General features: G+C 39.9%; 2 protein-coding genes and 2 non-coding genes across 5 annotated transcripts; all 4 read right to left on the bottom strand.

The window, feature by feature from the left end:
- Positions 1–1,386: 1,386 nt before the first annotated feature.
- Positions 1,387–5,285, bottom strand: rpl3 (ribosomal protein L3). Its single transcript, XM_038295268.1, has 9 exons — positions 5,189–5,285; positions 4,553–4,745; positions 3,406–3,574; positions 2,919–3,054; positions 2,535–2,721; positions 2,194–2,456; positions 2,017–2,112; positions 1,817–1,936; positions 1,387–1,507 (listed from the first exon to the last, which is right to left on the bottom strand). The coding sequence occupies exons 1-9, from the start codon at positions 5,189–5,191 to the stop codon at positions 1,463–1,465; spliced, it is 1,212 nt and encodes a 403-aa protein (XP_038151196.1). The 5' UTR covers positions 5,192–5,285; the 3' UTR covers positions 1,387–1,462.
- LOC119790017 lies at positions 1,582–1,714 on the bottom strand. Its single transcript, XR_005281668.1, has one exon. It is a non-coding gene; the product is annotated as a small nucleolar RNA SNORA54 (small nucleolar RNA).
- Positions 2,793–2,885, bottom strand: LOC119790018. Its single transcript, XR_005281669.1, has one exon. It is a non-coding gene; the product is annotated as a small nucleolar RNA U83B (small nucleolar RNA).
- A 3,080-nt stretch (positions 5,286–8,365) lies between the features above and the next one.
- slc25a39 (solute carrier family 25 member 39) lies at positions 8,366–16,742 on the bottom strand. Of its 2 annotated transcripts, none has more exons than XM_038295241.1 (12): positions 16,542–16,742; positions 15,309–15,414; positions 15,115–15,174; positions 14,939–14,989; positions 14,503–14,612; positions 14,324–14,391; positions 12,854–12,978; positions 12,596–12,769; positions 11,616–11,725; positions 8,881–8,962; positions 8,718–8,798; positions 8,366–8,637 (listed from the first exon to the last, which is right to left on the bottom strand). In XM_038295241.1, exons 2-12 carry the CDS (start codon positions 15,403–15,405, stop codon positions 8,519–8,521), a joined length of 1,077 nt encoding a protein of 358 aa, XP_038151169.1. In that variant the 5' UTR covers positions 15,406–15,414; positions 16,542–16,742; the 3' UTR covers positions 8,366–8,518. The 2 variants fall into 2 exon arrangements, with proteins under 2 accessions (XP_038151169.1, XP_038151170.1); XM_038295242.1 differs by lacking the exon at positions 16,542–16,742 and adding an exon at positions 15,669–15,919.
- Between the last annotated feature and the right edge of the window lie 52 nt (positions 16,743–16,794).

Here is a 16,794-nt window from a genome sequence, read left to right as displayed (position 1 = left end):
TACTGAAATCAATCTACTTTTTCATGATATTCTAATTTTATGACCAGCACCTGTATAAAAATCTTATTTAAGCTGTATTTATTTGCTACTTATTCTGGATATACCACTCAGGTTGTCTTTAGGTGCAAAACATCTCTGAGGGGGGTGCTTTTTTCTGTATTACAATACTCAAATATTAATTGAGCACAATCTGTGCCAAATGCACGTGCAAGCACTTTAGCTCCACAAGTGAATCAAATGTTCCCCACTGCAGATAAAACAGTCTGCACTCTGCTCTGGAGGCTTTCCCACTGCGGCTCCTGCATCAGTATTCCAGGTCCATTCATGGACACAGCGTTCCCAGAGACGACAGCGGCAGCAGCAGAGCCAGCATCCTTGCACTACTTCAATCACTCCAGAGGGTTTTGCCATTTCATTCAAAAGCACTCATCTTTATCTTTTTAAGCAGCTGTGCCCTGTACTGAGGTGTCTGACGAAAGGGGTTCACAAACTGTAAACCTTAATCGTTAACTAGGCAGTAAAGATGGTGTTAATAGCAATTAAAACCTAAAAAAATTAGCTTTTATATTTCCATAATATTTAATGCAGTTCAAACTAGATTCAAAACTTGAGCAACTGTTTAAAATTTTTTAAACCATTTGTCAGATATGTCTCAAAGTGTTTTCCCTGTTGAAACTTACAGACCAGTGATAAGAACCGGTGGGCTTGTTTTATATTTCTGCCATATGAGCACTTGCAAAGATTGTTTTTGTATTAAGATCCCAGTTGCATAACTCCACTTGAATATTCTAATTGAATACTTTGTTCTGTAGAAAATTTAATGTGCTGAATAAAAGAAAATGCTTGAGAAAAACTGAGGTTCCATGGTAAATGCATGTTCCTGATTTATTTGGCTTTGCAGGAAAAGTGCAAACTGAGTCTACATGCAATTTAGGTAGAAGCCCTGTGCATCTGATCACAATGTGGCTGTTTGAAAAGATCCAATCACAGAAGCTTGACCACGCTTGGGTGTAACAATAACTCCATTTGGAGGTGTTACGTCAATCTTGGTACCCTATGCATTGACTGCTCCCTGCCAGAACAAGCTCTGTAGATGCCAACATTCTACATTAGACCAAATCTGGAGTCAGGTTGGAAATGATCAATTATCTTTAGAGTAAAAGTGAGTCTTAAACTGTATTAAAATGCATTTTTAATATCCAATTTTGTACTTTTAACAGTTCCTTCCACAACTCCAAAATATTGAGACATCACCATATTATATACTACATTTCTTTGGATACCTCGATTGTCAGTTATGTTTCTATGGTGTCAGAACTTGAACCCTCAATCCTCAGGGCTGATCAACACATCTTAATGTTATATAATAAAAAACCCACAACTTCCTTTTTTTCCTTTTTTATTAAACTCTGCAGAAAGATGTTTACAGTCAGAGCAAAGGCATCCTCTGTAGTCAGGGCCTTTAAACAGTCTCCTCCTTGGTGATGCGGTCCTTCTTGAGTGGTCCCTGCAGCAGACAAAAACAAAAACCAATCAGCAACCAGTAGATTGAGAGAACATTTTCTTTGTGCTCAGAGTGGCAGATGTTCCCAGAGAGTGAACAGGGAGCCAGCACAAACAGGCACTGCTCCCCTGCCTCACTGGAGATCACTGTGGCACTGGAATGGAACCCAAAGTTCATACTGAAGACTGAACCAGGTTACGAACAGTGCGGAGCAACCGCTGATGCTCTTTTTAAGTTTGTCCATGTATATGGGCAGACTGAAGCTTTCAGTTTGAAAGACAAACATTTTTCCAAAAAAAGCGGGCAATTTACCATAAAGTTCTTCTTCTCCTCCACGGTCTGGAAGCGGCCATGACCAAATTTGGAGGTAGTGTCGATGAACTTAAGGTCAATCTTCTCCAGAGCACGGCGACTGGTCTGCACCAGCAGGGACTGAGGGACAGATTTAAAGCTTTAGTGATTCAAGTTTAAAACATCCTTCAAATGATCCCTTCAACAAAGTTTCCCCTCACCTTGCGCAGAGTCAGCACCCTCTTCTTGGTTCCCACAACACACCCCTTCACCATGACAAAGTCGTTGGTCACCTCTCCATAATGAACAAACCCACCCTGGAAACATAAGATCAGAATTAGAAAGCTCTTCACAGAATTTATTATTAATCATCCAACATATATCCAAGGTCTCCTTACCAGGGGGTTGATGCTCTTGTTGGTCAGATCGTACTCTGTAGAAGCGTTATTCTTGACCAATTTGCCGTCTTTGGTGTGGTAGCCCTGACCGATCTTGTAGATCTTCTTGTTGATCTCTGTGCGGTGGTGGTAGCCTTTCTGACCGGCACGAGCAACAGAGAAGGCCACACGGGCTGGATGCCAGGCACCGATGCAGGCCACCTTACGCAGACCACGATGGGTTTTGCGTGGAAGCTTCTTTGTGTGCCAGCGGCTGGTAACACCTGAAGGATAAAGATTTAGCCTCCAACATCCGTCTGAAGGTGCTCCAGGATTCTATAAGCCAATATTAAATAACCTACCCTTGTATCCGTGACCCTTTGTAACACCGATCACATCAATCATCTCATCCTGGGTGAAGACGGTGTTGACAGGGACGGCCTGCTCCAGCTTCTCACGAGCCCAGTCCACCTTATCAGAGATGGTGCCGCCGTTCAGCTGCACCTCCATCAGGTGGGACTTCTTCTGCCTCAGGGGCAACAGGCGCATCTACAAAGTACCAAGCATGTCAGCAAAAAGGGTACAACACATTGTTCCAGTAAGAATTCCGCTCAAGGCAAAGTGGTCTCAGAAGGAAGGCAGCATGGAAGATCTCCTCATAAATATCGGGCGCCATGCCTGACGCAGGTTCCGTGGTCTCATCACTGACAGAAGGCAGGGTTAGCGTTGCATAGAGGGATACCAACCTGTGTGTGGGCGATGACTCTGACGACCTGGCAGTATTTCTTCATTGCAGCAAAGTCTTTCTCCAGCTGCTTCTTGCCCTCCTCATCCTGCCATTTCTTGCAGTACTTAGTGAAGGCCTTCTTCTTGGACTTGTACCTGAGAGCAGCAAGCATAGCAAGGGTTGGCACAGGTCCCTCATAAACCCCGAAAGGGGCCAGCGGAGGAACACAGTGCATAGCTGCAAGCCCTCCTCCCATCTAGGAAACAGGGGGCTAACGCAGCTTTAAAGGATTTCGGCTCATGGCTCAGTTTCTAAGAAGCACTTTCCACTGGCCAGAGGAGCCCGGAGCTCATCAGGGCACAAGGCACCTGAGCAGAGCTGCCACAGGGGGCCCACCGTTAATGTTAGACTCACTCAGTGGGGAGAAAAAAATTCTTTTTTCCCCCCACTGGCAACTAACACCTGCTTCAACAACTAAAACATTTCCAATTTCAGTAAAAACTCACCAGTTCCTGTAGAAGCGACGCTTGCACTCGTCACTCATGTGCTCGGCGAAGATGGTTTTGAAGGAACGCAGACCACGGGGGGTGTTAACGTAGCCTACGACGCCGACCACGATCATGGGAGGGGTCTCAAGGATGGTGACAGCCTCGACCACTTCCTTCTTGTTGACCTCTGCGTTGGGAAGAAGAACAAAAACCCATGGTCATTTTAGAAAACCAAAAAGCCAACACGTCACTGCACAGCCTGCATTTGCTGCGCTCAGGACTCGACATTCAGCAAGGGGTGTAGACCCATTCTGTCCGCCCGTCGAGAGTCTCATCATAGGCAGAGCTTTGAAGATCAAGATATTTTGAAGGCGAATAACACATCGAACGTTGTGAATATTTGGTTTGACTGAGCTTGCAGCATCATACCCCTAAAAGAAAGGCCTCATTACCATCAGGTCTCCATCTGCTAATTCCTCATTTGAACAAAGGACTGGTTACATGTCCCGTTGTCCCCTGATAATTTGCATTAACCCTTTTGATGCTCCATTTCTGAAAAATTATCCTTTTTACATTTTGACCAATAAAAATGTATATCCAGAAACTAGCCGACTAGTCTTTTTTTTCCCAAGCCCACTTGGCACCCAGTCAGTCTTTTAACTATATGAACTAAAAGCCTTATTTGAGAAGAGAGCATACACTCAAATAACCTCAAGCTAGGGGCTTAACACTAAAATAATTTAATCTTCATTTTAATTCTTGTTCCATAAAGAGCAAGACAACCTCTATGACAGTTACTCATCTATAAACAAACTAGTCATAAAAAATAATAAAAAAATTCAAATTACCACAGCTTTTATAGTGCAAAAAAATAAATGCATACTCTAAAAGCTACCAATTTATAATTTCTAAGCTCTGGAAAGTCTTAATAAACCAGATAGGTCGCTGCATATGAGACAACATGCAACACTCACCTTTCCATTATTCTAATAAAAAGGACTGCATAAATCCAGGCTAAGAATTTTCTGGACACAGTCCAGTGTATGGCAATTTAACCTTGGATTACGATTTATATTTTAAAACTTGGTGGTCTGATTTTAGTTGTGGACATTTTGAACATCAAAAATAGAAAATGTTCAATAGTTTATTCTGAAAGGATGCTTACTTGAGCCAGGTCTGTCAACCTCACGGACAATGTGGGTCATGCCGGCCTTGTAGCCGAGGAAGGCGGTCAGGTGCACAGGCTTGCTGGGGTCATCCTTGGGGAAGCTCTTGGCCTTACCGCGGTGGCGGCGGCTTCTTTTGCGAGGCAGGAAGCCCAGGGATCCGTGTCTCGGAGCCGAAAACTTACGGTGGGACTGTAAATATTTAACAACCAGTTAGCTAACAAAAAACAAATAATAAAAATTACCTACATTTATACAAGTAGCTCGCCTCGATTGTCAAGCCATTAAGTCCCTTAGCTTGACCCCGTTAAACCATAAACACCAAACACTTATTTCAAGTTACTTTAGCAATTGGGTCAAACCTAGTGTTTATACAGTAATCTGTTATTTAACATATATCTTTTCGGCGTGGTTAGGCCAGCCATTTTGGATTCAGGGCCACCAGGAAGTCTACACATGCAATACTCAGATGAGTAAGCAAAATAACATCAAATAACTAAAAATGGCTGTAAGAAAGTATTCATAAGCTTTAAGACTGACGGTCTAACTATTTTTGTATATGTAAATGTGAACGATGGATAAGATAGACTTTGGATAGCGCTGTCAACTACAAAGCTAAAAGGGCAGCTTCTCACCATTTCGTCTCCCGTCCGATTGAAAGAGGCCGTAAAGTCGGCTAACTATCAATATATAGCAGAGGAAGTATCGCGCGATTCTGCGTGATAGTTTTCTAAAAAAGCCCCGCCTCCATAAAAACACCAATTCAGCCACTTGGTGTCGCTGTTCACACAAACAACACATACATTCATTTGTCAGGAACATTTTTTTTATTTAAAATTTACTTCATTTATAACACATTTTAGTATCCTGATTGGGCTTTTATTTGCTGTTACTATCTAAACAGAAACATTTATTCGCTTTAATTAAAAGAGAAAAACTCAAGTTTCCAACAGCTAAAATTCAATTCAATTCAGTTTATTTATATATCGCCAAATTCACAACACATGTCATCTCAAGGCACTTTAAAAGCTAAGATTGTTCAGAGAATAATGCTTTTACAACATTATTCAAGTTTTTGAATGTTTTGTTACAGCAAATAAATTAATTGTAAGGTGTAAGGAAAGGGGATGTATGAAAAATAAATGAATACGTGGCTTTTAAGTCATATCTTGATATGTACCCTAACCTGTTCGATCTGAATGGATGAAAATGTGTTTTTAACACTTATTGTGGTGAATTGGGGAATTTTTTTTTTTACAAAAAATGCAACAAATCTAATTTCTGACATCCTCATATCATCTTTTACAATTTTAAAAAGGCAGTCAAATGTTTTAGTTAGATTTTTGCAATGTGTTGATCAGCCCCGCAGTGCATGTCCTTTTATGAAGAGGTTTCTGCAGTTGTCACAGACTCAAATCTAAGACTTTTTAAGACCCCAATGAAACCCCTTATTGTTGGTACCCCTCGTTTAATGAAAGACAAACCCTCAAAGTTAACAGAAATAACTTGAATCTGACTAAATGAATACAGTAATACTTAAATGTTATATAAGAATGAACATATTCAATTCAGACATTGCTTTTACACCATGCCTTAAAAGAATGATTACAAGAATAAACTCTTTAAACAGGCCTGGACATATATGATGACACTCTTAACTTAATATTTTGTTGCACAACCGTTTGAAACAATAACTGCAATCAAACATTTCCTTCTGCTGTTCTCAGCAGGTATTTTTCGCCACTCCTGAGCAAACTGCTCCAGTTGTCTGATGTTTTAAGTGTGCCTTTTCCAGATTATTTGTTGCTCCATCCCGATGCTCAATATGATTCAGGTCAGGGTTCTTGAAGGCCAATTCAGAATAGTTCAATGTTTTCCTCTTAGCCATTCTTGGGTGTTTTTAGCTGTGTTTTTTAGTCACTATCATTTTGAAGACCCGTGAGCTGTGACATAGACCACGCTTTCGGACACTGGGCAGCACATTTCTCTCTAGAATCCCTTGATAGTCTTGTGATTTCATTGTACCCTTCAGAGATTCAGACACCTTTTGCCAGATGAAGTAAACCAGCCCAGGTCATAACAGAGCCTCCTCCTTGTTTCACAGTAGGGACAGTGTTCTTTTCTTTATATGCTTACTTTTTCTATTAAAATAGGCCTGATTTGCCTAAAAAAAGGTTCCCTTTGCGTTTCATCTGTCCATAGGAAATTCTCCTATGTAACACAGTTTGGCAGATTCCAGTCAAGCTATTTTATTCTTTTTTTAATGGCAGCATTTACCTTGGTTACTTGAGCTTGAAGTTCACCTTTAATCTCTTCAAAATTTTTTGTGCATGGGCTTTTTTTCCCCCATTTGTAGTACTTGTCTCTTTTTCCATCCGTTTTCCCCCTGCAGCCAAATATGATCTTAATTTTGGAAATATGTGTGACCATAGTCACAGTAACATCAAGCTGCTTGGAGATGGTCTTATAGTGTTAGTTTAACTTTAATATGTTTGTCCTAACTTCCCAAGAAAACTCTTCACTTTGCCTCCTCCAGGTCCATGTAGAGTGTGGTACACACCACGTCATCAAACAGCAGGGACTACCTGTTGTCCTGTATACAGGCCCACTGGCTGATAACTAGATTGTAGACACCTCTATTGCTAATGGTGGACACACCTTGATTTAAAATGTCAGTTTGTTCACATTATTTTCAGTATTTTCTAGGGGGTACCTAATATTTTAAATACTTTTGTTGAAAAACAATGTGTTACTTTCATTTATTCCTTTTTATAAATGTTTTATCTATTTAGTCAGATTCAAGTTCAGAATCAGAAATACTTTAACAATCCCAGAGGGAAATTACTTTTGATACACGCTCCAGTTACAGTTTTATATATACACACACATCCAACTACACAATATAATAAAGATAAAAAATAAGAATAAAAAGAAATCAAATATATAAACATATAGCTCTCCTGTATGTATATATATATATATATATATATATGCATATGTAAAAACTAAATCCAAATAAAGTGAATATCCAATGAAAGTGATAAATCCAAACAAGAGGTGCTATTTTTTCCCGTTGTGCATCTGCCACCTAGCCCCTGTGTAAGTATTAGTACATGAACAAAAATCAGGTTGTAGCATTTTATTTCAATTCAAGTCTATAAAACAGAAACAAAATGGACATCTTCAAATGAAGGCTGACGTTTTGTTTTATGGTCCCGTGTCTTAAGAACTCGGTCTCCAGAACGCCATTAACTCAAGGATCACCCATCGGCTAAAAGGTCTCTATTGACCTAAATAATTGCCCAAACAGTTGCTCTGATGCCGTTTCATGAACAAATGAAACCCCACAAGTAGTCCACTCATGTTCACTTAAAATTTTGCGTCAGTGGGTGAGTGTATCCTCATAAATTACTGTGTCTCTTGTCATAAACTCTTGTATTTTCAGACATACATATGAATCTGTTGTTCTGGATGCATTTATTAACACATGGAAAATAATTAAATCAGCATCTTTAAAGTATCTACATAGCAGACAAGTGTGAAAATTGTCATGTTTTACTGCAACAGGACAACAGATGAAATATGCAGGAGCAGGGAGAAGAATCTTATCTGGACTCTGTACGGAAAAGAATCAGCCTTCAGATTATCTGGTTTATGCTAGAATACAGATCACATTGCAGTCTTTATGAGTGTGCGCCACTCATATATGCACAGTGGTTTCACTTTTAAAGATGAAATCTCCTCATCAAAGCATTGAAACCTTTCTTCCAACCTTTAATGTTTTAAAACATGCATTAAGTCCAGAGTCTTTGGGGATGGAGGCTCAGTAGGATGTGAAGGTTACAGGCATGTCTTTTGTTTTTCCAGAAGAAGCAGTCTGCAAAGTGAGAGACCCTTCCACAAACAATGAACCTCATGTTAAATGTTCTAAGAAAAATGGATCCAGGCCAGCCTGCTGACCAAGTTCACGCCACCAGTCGCTGCTGATCAAGGTTGACCTTTTGGAAGAAGGCCTTCCCAAACTCATAGCTGCTGATCATTACCGCACAAGCTGGAGCGACTTTGATCACTCTGGGCATAAAACCTAGATAAAAACAAAACAACAATATTCTCACTTCCTAACAAAAACAAGGGACGTTATTCAACAAATGGCGATGTGTGTACCTGCAAAGAGACCTCTGTAACCCAACTCAGACCAGATTTCCTTCATTATGTGCCAGGTGGAAGTGGTTACCCTTTTGGAAGCTGTTAACAAGCAGAGCAGAATCCGTTTAGAACAAAAAGAAGATTGTAACCCGTCCTAAACTAAGCATGTAAGCACACAGACCTCCCAAGGAGTCCAGTTCTCCAAGCTGGATCTGCCTTCGAGTTTTCACAACATCAAACGGCAGCGTCAGGATGGCAGCGATCTGAAAACACAAAAACCCAAACACGCACTGTGAGGAATATTCAAGACAGGTGAAAGTTTAAGGAAAAGTGATGGAAAGACGCAAAATGTTGGAACCGTGTTAGCATTTAGGAGGGATGGAGGGAGAGGAGGGAATGATAGATACCAAGGCTGGGCAAAAAAAAAAAAATCAATCCAAAACCATAGTCATGAACCCTGCAGCCAGACTGATCATGCGTAGCAGTCAGGTTTAGTTCTACGAATCATCAAACTGGTCTGCTCCGATCAAAGCTGTTCAGGGAAAGGACAGATATTTTTATGTAGTTTAACCAATGAAAACCCGATCTGACAGCAGTTATATACCTACAACCTCCTGTGCTGGTTTAGCTGTTGAATGTCACTTTCCTCACAGCTACATGCCTTATACCATAATACTGCAACATGATTGGTCAAACAGTTGAAGAGGGTCACAGGACTGTATAGTGCAACTACTTTACTCCCGTTTGCACCTTAAATAGATTGGTACAAGTAAGAATAGAATAAAAATAATTAAAATAGGAGCACAGATTTCATCTCCATTTCCTAAAACAAGTCAGGCTTCATTTAAATAAGATATCAGTTTGTTGTTTATTAAGAAGAAAAGAAATACATTTCCAAAAAGTCAACTGGTCAATTTGTATGGGGAAAATAATTAAGGAACCAGTTATGAAATGTCGTTGTTGCCTTACAGATTTCCGGCAGCACATAAACATGAGAAACTGCTAAAAGAACCTGAAACACATGCCGGTAAGACGCCAATCAGCTCAGAGGCAGGAGAATTACATTTAGCAACTTTTCAGACTTTTTTTGTTAAATAAGAAAGTCTTTTTGAAGACAGGCGACGATAGCTCTGAGGACTCTTTTAGCATCTTTGGCAAATAGTGAGAGAGCGAGCCCCTTCCTCCTCCAAAACACTGCAGCCCATTTTTAAAGTCAGAGAGCAGAAAAAAAAAAACATCTACAGTAGGGGTGGAACGGTTCACAAAATCCACGGTTCGGTTCGATTCACGGTTTCTGGTCACGGTTTTCAGTTCGATTCGATACATGTTGATTGTTACACCAAAATCCCATAAAAATTTATGAAATTAATGAAAAAATCCCCCAAAAAATAATGGATTGTAATTATTTTAAATGATCCGCAGAAACCCTGGATCATTTCTGTATGTTTTGCTGCTTTGAATTTAATCATCTGGCGCATGCTCTCTACCATCTCCAAGAGACTCAGAGGGGAGCGGACGGAGGGAGCCACAGTGGGGGCTGTAGGCTTTGCTTTGAGCAGCCGGTCTGGAGCGCAGCGGGGCGGAGCGGGGGTTGCTGACGGAGTATGAGGGATTTCGGGGTTAGCATGACATGTTGCTATTGGCATAAACAAAACGTGTTGCACAATGCTTGCACACTGTTGCACTTTTATCCACAACTTTCTTTCCGCTGTCATCGTAGGTCACTCTAAATGCAAAGCGCTCCCATACAGCAGACCTATAAAGTGCTGCTGGCGCGTCTTCCAACTCCTGTTCTTTCCCACTCGCCAGTCCGACACAATTCTCCACAACAACTGATTCTTGTTTACTACTGGCGGTTGGCTTTGGTCGCAACACTGCCACCTTCTGCTCTGGAGTGTAATCGCTTCCTCTATGAGAAAAAGGAGCAGCGCATGAACCGAACGAAACACACGCAAACCGAACCGAGACAGTCGAACCGAACGATTCTGACGGTTTTCATAAATCGTCCCATCCCTAATCTACAGACATCCAAAGTTCCAACACTGATTATTTTTATAGCAACACTGCTAACAAGGTTTAAATGTTTGAATAAGATTGCATCAAGCTCTTCCCTTGGGTTGAGGAGTAGGACAAACTTATATTGCAAAGGACAGAACCAGGCAGGTAATTTGGTGTTTGTGACCCATTTTTTAAAAAAAAAGACAGCCTCATGAAACATGAATCAACACCCAGGTTCATTTTACTTTTTTTTTTTTTTTATGGTGCTATTTAAGAAAATTCATAGTGCCCCATTTGGGAGCACTACTGCTCCTGATTAAAAAGCCAGGCGTACAATCCTGGGCTAAGATGGATTCTCGTGTTTGTGAAACCACAAATACTGAAAGATTTCAGCTTGCAGGAAATGTTGTTTAATGACAAAGACCTGATGAATATGAATAGAAAAAATGTAAAGTTTTCAATAATTCCACTGAACTCTGAACCATTTATACCAGTATATATCTATATATATAGATACAGTAAAAGCATTGTACAGTACTATATATATTTATTTTTTTACTGTCACTTATTGTTATTTTTATACACTTTTTAAGGTCTAAATTTTTGTGATGACTTTTGTTGCTGTAACACCACAGTTTCCCTAATTGTGGGAGAATAAAGGAAATTTCTATTCTATTCTAGAACCACACAGTATTCTGAAGGATGTAGGCAGAGGAAAATATTTAACCTCTCAACCTCTAGTTGCCAGTTTTTTCTCTCCTGATCCTTATTTTAAAATAGGTAAACCAAGAACTTCAGTCATTTCTATATTGATTGATATGAAAGAATGATATCCTGATCCAGCACAGCCCTTAAACACTCAGCTATCCTCTTGTGTTTTATGAAGAACATGTGTTAACACTACTGCTGACTACTCACAGCTCCAGAAATGGCTCCTGCAGTAAAGCTGATGGAAAAGTTGGCCTGTGGCGTTCGGTACTGGTCACACAGCTGGGCCTTCACCAGTTCGTAGTTGAACCAGTACAAAGCTGGAAGTAGAACACAGTTGGCGTTATTACAGAGTCCTGGCAGAGAATACTGCTCTACAGGTAGTCACACCGTTCTGAGAATGGCTGCAAATAATTATTATTTTGCAAATCCATTGATAATCGGATAGCAAAAGATTCCTTACTGAAGACTTTTTACGAAATTAAACCAAGTGAAATTCAAACTTTTCCAGTTCTGGATAGAGAATATTGATCATTTTTTTTACAATTTTGATGTAATTACTGCTCTAAGTGGGTTGCTCTTTCAGCTAAAGGCCTGTATTACAGCAGCAGCCATTTAAAATGGCCGTTCCCAGTCAAACACCAGCCGAATGGCAGACCACTCCCCTGGAACTCCCAGCAAAATCCCCTCCTTGAACCCAACATATTTTTTAACTGACTCCAGACTTTTACTGAATTACAGGGTCTGACCAGGAGATGGCGCTTCTCTTTAGCTCTTAATGTCCTCAAATCGTGACAGAAAGAATATTTTAGTACAAGCAAAGGACCTTAAGGAAAATGGAAAAATGTTTAATGGCTACTACAGTACAGACTTTGTACTCCAGTTAATGATTAATCAATCACTAAACTGGTGGACGATTATTCGATTAATTGTTTCAGCCCTTGTTCTTATCTCTGGCTTTTTTTGTTTGTTTTTTTAATAATTCAAAAGATATAACTCCTAGATTGCAACAATCCACAAATAGTGTTTAAAAAGGTCCAATTAATCTTGTTGCATAGCAGGGAATGTAATTTTTACATTAAGTTAAAAGGAAAACTTTTAGTTCTTCAGTATTACTATATCAATCAATCAATATTAAATCGTACGCTTTAGTTTCTGGTAATGGATCTTAAAAGGCGAACATGTCTTACCAGAAAAAGGTACATCTCTAAGAACGGTGGGTCCCCAGCCCCTCCACAGAGACAGCAGGCCGTCCTGAGCCACAGCCGAGCGGATGCACACCCGCAGCTCGCTGTAGGTCAGCTTCCTGGACTGCATTTTGGTCCTGACCAGCTCCAGTGGGCTGATCACTGTCACAGCTCCCACTGTGACCAAAACATCACATGCAAACATTGAGATTAAAGTCAACATGACTCAGGAAGGAGAGGGTTTCTGGGTTTATTCCTTACATCTGGCAAGACCTCCAGCAAGAAGAGGGACGTAGCTGCCCTGAAGGCCCAGACCAAACCTCAGGAAATCCCTCAGCTGGTCGTAGCAGGTGAAGTAGATGACTGTGGCTGGAACTGCCATGACCCTTCACACACAAATGAACATAAAACTTAGCATTCCTATTCATCATGAAAGTTTCATTTTTATCATATATAAAAACATAATCTGCTGAGACAAACAGGATTCCAACATTAGAAATGGATAATAAATATCATCCGAGCTGCAAAACCTGGAGGAAACATTCAATAACAGAAGCCTTCCTACTAATGGATGATCATAGAAATGAGATCTTTAGAAAACTTTTCTTGAACTTATTTTAACCACTAGTTGGCTTTATTATTTTTTTGCTATTTCTGATAGTAGGCAAACAGGAAATTGGATTAGAGAGAGCTAGAAGAGATGCAGCAAAGGTCACCGGGATGGGATCTCCTTTCTGACCCTTTAACAGCCCCTCTGTTTCTTCTTGTTCCTGTTTGCCGTTTTTGTTTTTTCTAGTCAATGTATCGTAAAGTTTGACTTTCCTGTTTGGAACCTCAGGATTTCAAGCTCTATGCCCTAAGCACTAGGTCGCCACTCTCCTTGCAGCTCCAGCACTGCATTCAGATGTTAGTCTCATGTACTGCTTATTTGAGAAAAAAAAAGTAAGAACTAAAACCAAGGAAAAGATCACGGTGTTCTGTTTACACAAACCCAGAAACCCAGTTAGGTTTGCTTACTTAATGTTGTTCAGATAACAAAAATAATCTTTGCCTCGGTTTCATTTCTGCAAAGTCAGAAGCAGTTTTCCGTCTGCTTAAAGGGAAGGCTGTTATTACATGACGTAATAACGTCAAAAAATATTGATACATTAAAATATCACAATATCTTCATATGCTGATATATTGCCATTTAAAAACACCATATCAATCTCTTATACTAATGAAATATTGCTTTATGTCATCGTTATGCTATGAAATACCCCGAAAATTAATGAAATTTTGCCATATTTTTATATGTTATATATTGACACGGTATCGATCTATTTTACTAACAAAATCTCACAAGAATTTGCAAAATATCACGAGAGTTTGTAACAGAACGATGAAATTTCACGAGATTTTGAAATTAAAATAGATCGATACCGCATTTTTAAAAATCAATTGGATATCAGCATATGAGAATAAATTTCAGTATATTATTTTTCAAAGTGTCAGAAATGGATAACAAAACTGCTATTTTCAATGACTACTTATTTTTGTCCAGCTTTAACATCGGTATCGATATCGGTTATCGGCTACATGAGTTTTAAAATATCGGCATATCGGATATCGGCCAAAATCTTAATATCGTGCATCACTAGATTTTACATTAACCAAATTCAGAGGGGGCAGAGGTCGACTGGTTTTAAGAACTCCCTCCGGAACTTAAAACGAGTTCCTTTAAACACTCACAGTGTCGGTGGGAGCCCACTCCACAGCGACCGGAGCCCTTCATGGCGGCTGATTTTCACAAAAGCATCCTGTGTTAAAAAGCAAAATAAATAAATAAATAACAATAGAAACATGTTGATAAATCATGTTTTTTCATCAGAAAAATAATATAAAAAAGGCGGAAAGATGATGCCACTCACCAGAGTGCCACTGAAATGTGTTGGCTTTCCATACCAGTTGGTGCAACTGGTTCCATTCCGACACACATAGAGGTGGTCCATCAGCCCATTGCAATAAAGAAAGCACTTCCCTGCAGAGAAAACAACAAGAGTAAAGAAAAGAGACAACAGAGCATGCATAACCTGCATGACCACAGTTACTCATTAACCTTGAGATTTACTTTTTTTATCCAACTTTGGGTCTCAGAATATTCAAGTGAAACAACAAATGAGGGGCAATGACATTGACACTCGTCAGATAAACCAGCAGTAACCTTGTTACAGCTTTTTTGGGTTGAAGCAGTTAAAACCAAACAAGGTTATTTTAGCTTCACAAGCAGAAATTGTTTATCTAGCTGAACGGAAATATTTTCTTACTGATAGACTGGCTGTGCTGCTGCAGCAGATCAATACTCACATTTGGAAGAGCGACTGACGCCGACCCATGGAGCAGATTTACAGCCTAAGGCTGGAAAAAGCCAGGGTGCAGCAGAAAAAAACAGCAGAATGGAGGGGTTAGTTTTAAATGCAAAAGCAGTTAGATATAAGCTCAATATATATATAAAAAGCCAAAAAATTCACAGTTGTCTCTACCTTGGCGGAAAGGTGTTTGCTGAGCCTGCAGCCTTATCTTCACAACATCCAGTGGAGTGACTGTAAACAGAACCCCACATCAAATCACAAGACAGAAGCAGCCAAATATGTGCAAATGACAGAAAAAAAAACACACAAAAACCAGTTTAAAAAAAAAAACTCTACGGCGCTTTTTCTCGTTTCTATAATCTAACCAAAGAGAGATGTGAGGAGGGCTCCAGTGCCAGAGGCCAACATCTGCTGCACTGGAGAGATCGCAGCCACAGGGCCGCCAACGGTCCGCTCCCCCATCCTGCCCACCTGTCAAAACCAAAACATACAAACATACAAAATAGCAGATCATGCCGAAAAACATCATGCACCGTCACCATTAACTGGTCCCTGAGCAAGCTAATGAAGGAGGAGTGTAAAAAAAAAAAATCAACAATCCAATGCAGTTTGTGAATGGACTTCCAAAAACATCAGACATCTAATACTAAAAACCAAAAATGTGTTGCTGACATCCAACTTAGGTAAAGTTGAATAAAAAACTAAATAATAAACAACACATTTACCTTGCATTTAAGCCTGAGTTGCTTGTTTTCAAACTGAGCAGGATATGTCTAGGTGGAGTTGTTAAAACAAGGTCCTTGAAGCATTTTGATAGCTTATCTTTCACATGCATGCCGCTTCCAATCTCACTGAGCAGCCAGGGAAAAAGGCCTCCCCTCCAGATACACAACAAGTGACAGCCGCCTTTAACTGGTTCCCCTAAAGGCCTGATGGTGCAAGAGGAAGGGTGTATTCTGCGTTTCCGCTCCACTTCCTGGAGATGATTACACCATTATGTGTTCATTATCACAGCCACATGGGGTATGCTGTTGGTACATATAAGCCAAAATCCTTCAATAGAATAAAACACCCAAATACTGACCGGGTGTTTTTTATATAAAACTCTAAACCCCACACTCTGACTTCCAGATGGATTAAAAAATGGAATGGTTTAGTGAATAAAAACCTGCAGCGGTACACCACGTTCTTTTTTAAGATTGAACGTTATTGTGTAGTTCTAAACCTGAAGTTCAAACAGCTTTATTCAGAATATCCAAATACGTTAAAATAACATGGTCCAAAATTGAGAGCTCACTGAAAACAGCGGAAAAGCTCTTCGTTGAAGTCCACAATCTAACACCAGCTTCAGTGTCTTTCGATCTTACCGTTAGCTTGGTGAAAAATAATAATTAATAAACTGAGATAGAATTATAAATAAAATATAGGTGAGCAGGAACAGCTATTTCCAGACGGAATATTTATTTAGAAATGCACCGTGAAAGAGTTCTCAAAATATGGGTGTTTAGCTAGCCGCTAAATGCATTTTAGCTCGGTAGCCATCTTGCTATTTACAAACTGAAATGCTTTACATTAAATAAGGAACTGACGTTACCCACCTCTTACTTTGGCTGCCAGGCTCTTTGTGAAATATAGGTGTCTTCACCCATATCAGTTACTAAATTTGCAGTAATTCGACCTATTTAGGCGCTCCATTACAGAGTACCCGAAATGCAAAACATTATCTAAGATTGGTCTGGCACAAACATTCCTCACGTACGCTTAACGCAGATTTCAAAAACAAGTGTTGGCACCGGCTTGGGCTTCTGGAATGAACGAATAGTTTGTAGATCAGCACTAAAGAGGGGCTTT

This window comes from Cyprinodon tularosa, unplaced genomic scaffold, assembly GCF_016077235.1.
Source record: "Cyprinodon tularosa strain WSP-4 unplaced genomic scaffold, ASM1607723v1 ctg352, whole genome shotgun sequence".
Lineage (NCBI taxonomy): Eukaryota > Metazoa > Chordata > Actinopteri > Cyprinodontiformes > Cyprinodontidae > Cyprinodon > Cyprinodon tularosa.
Note: the sequence above shows the minus strand (reverse complement) of the source record. Positions and strands in the feature narration are given on the sequence as shown.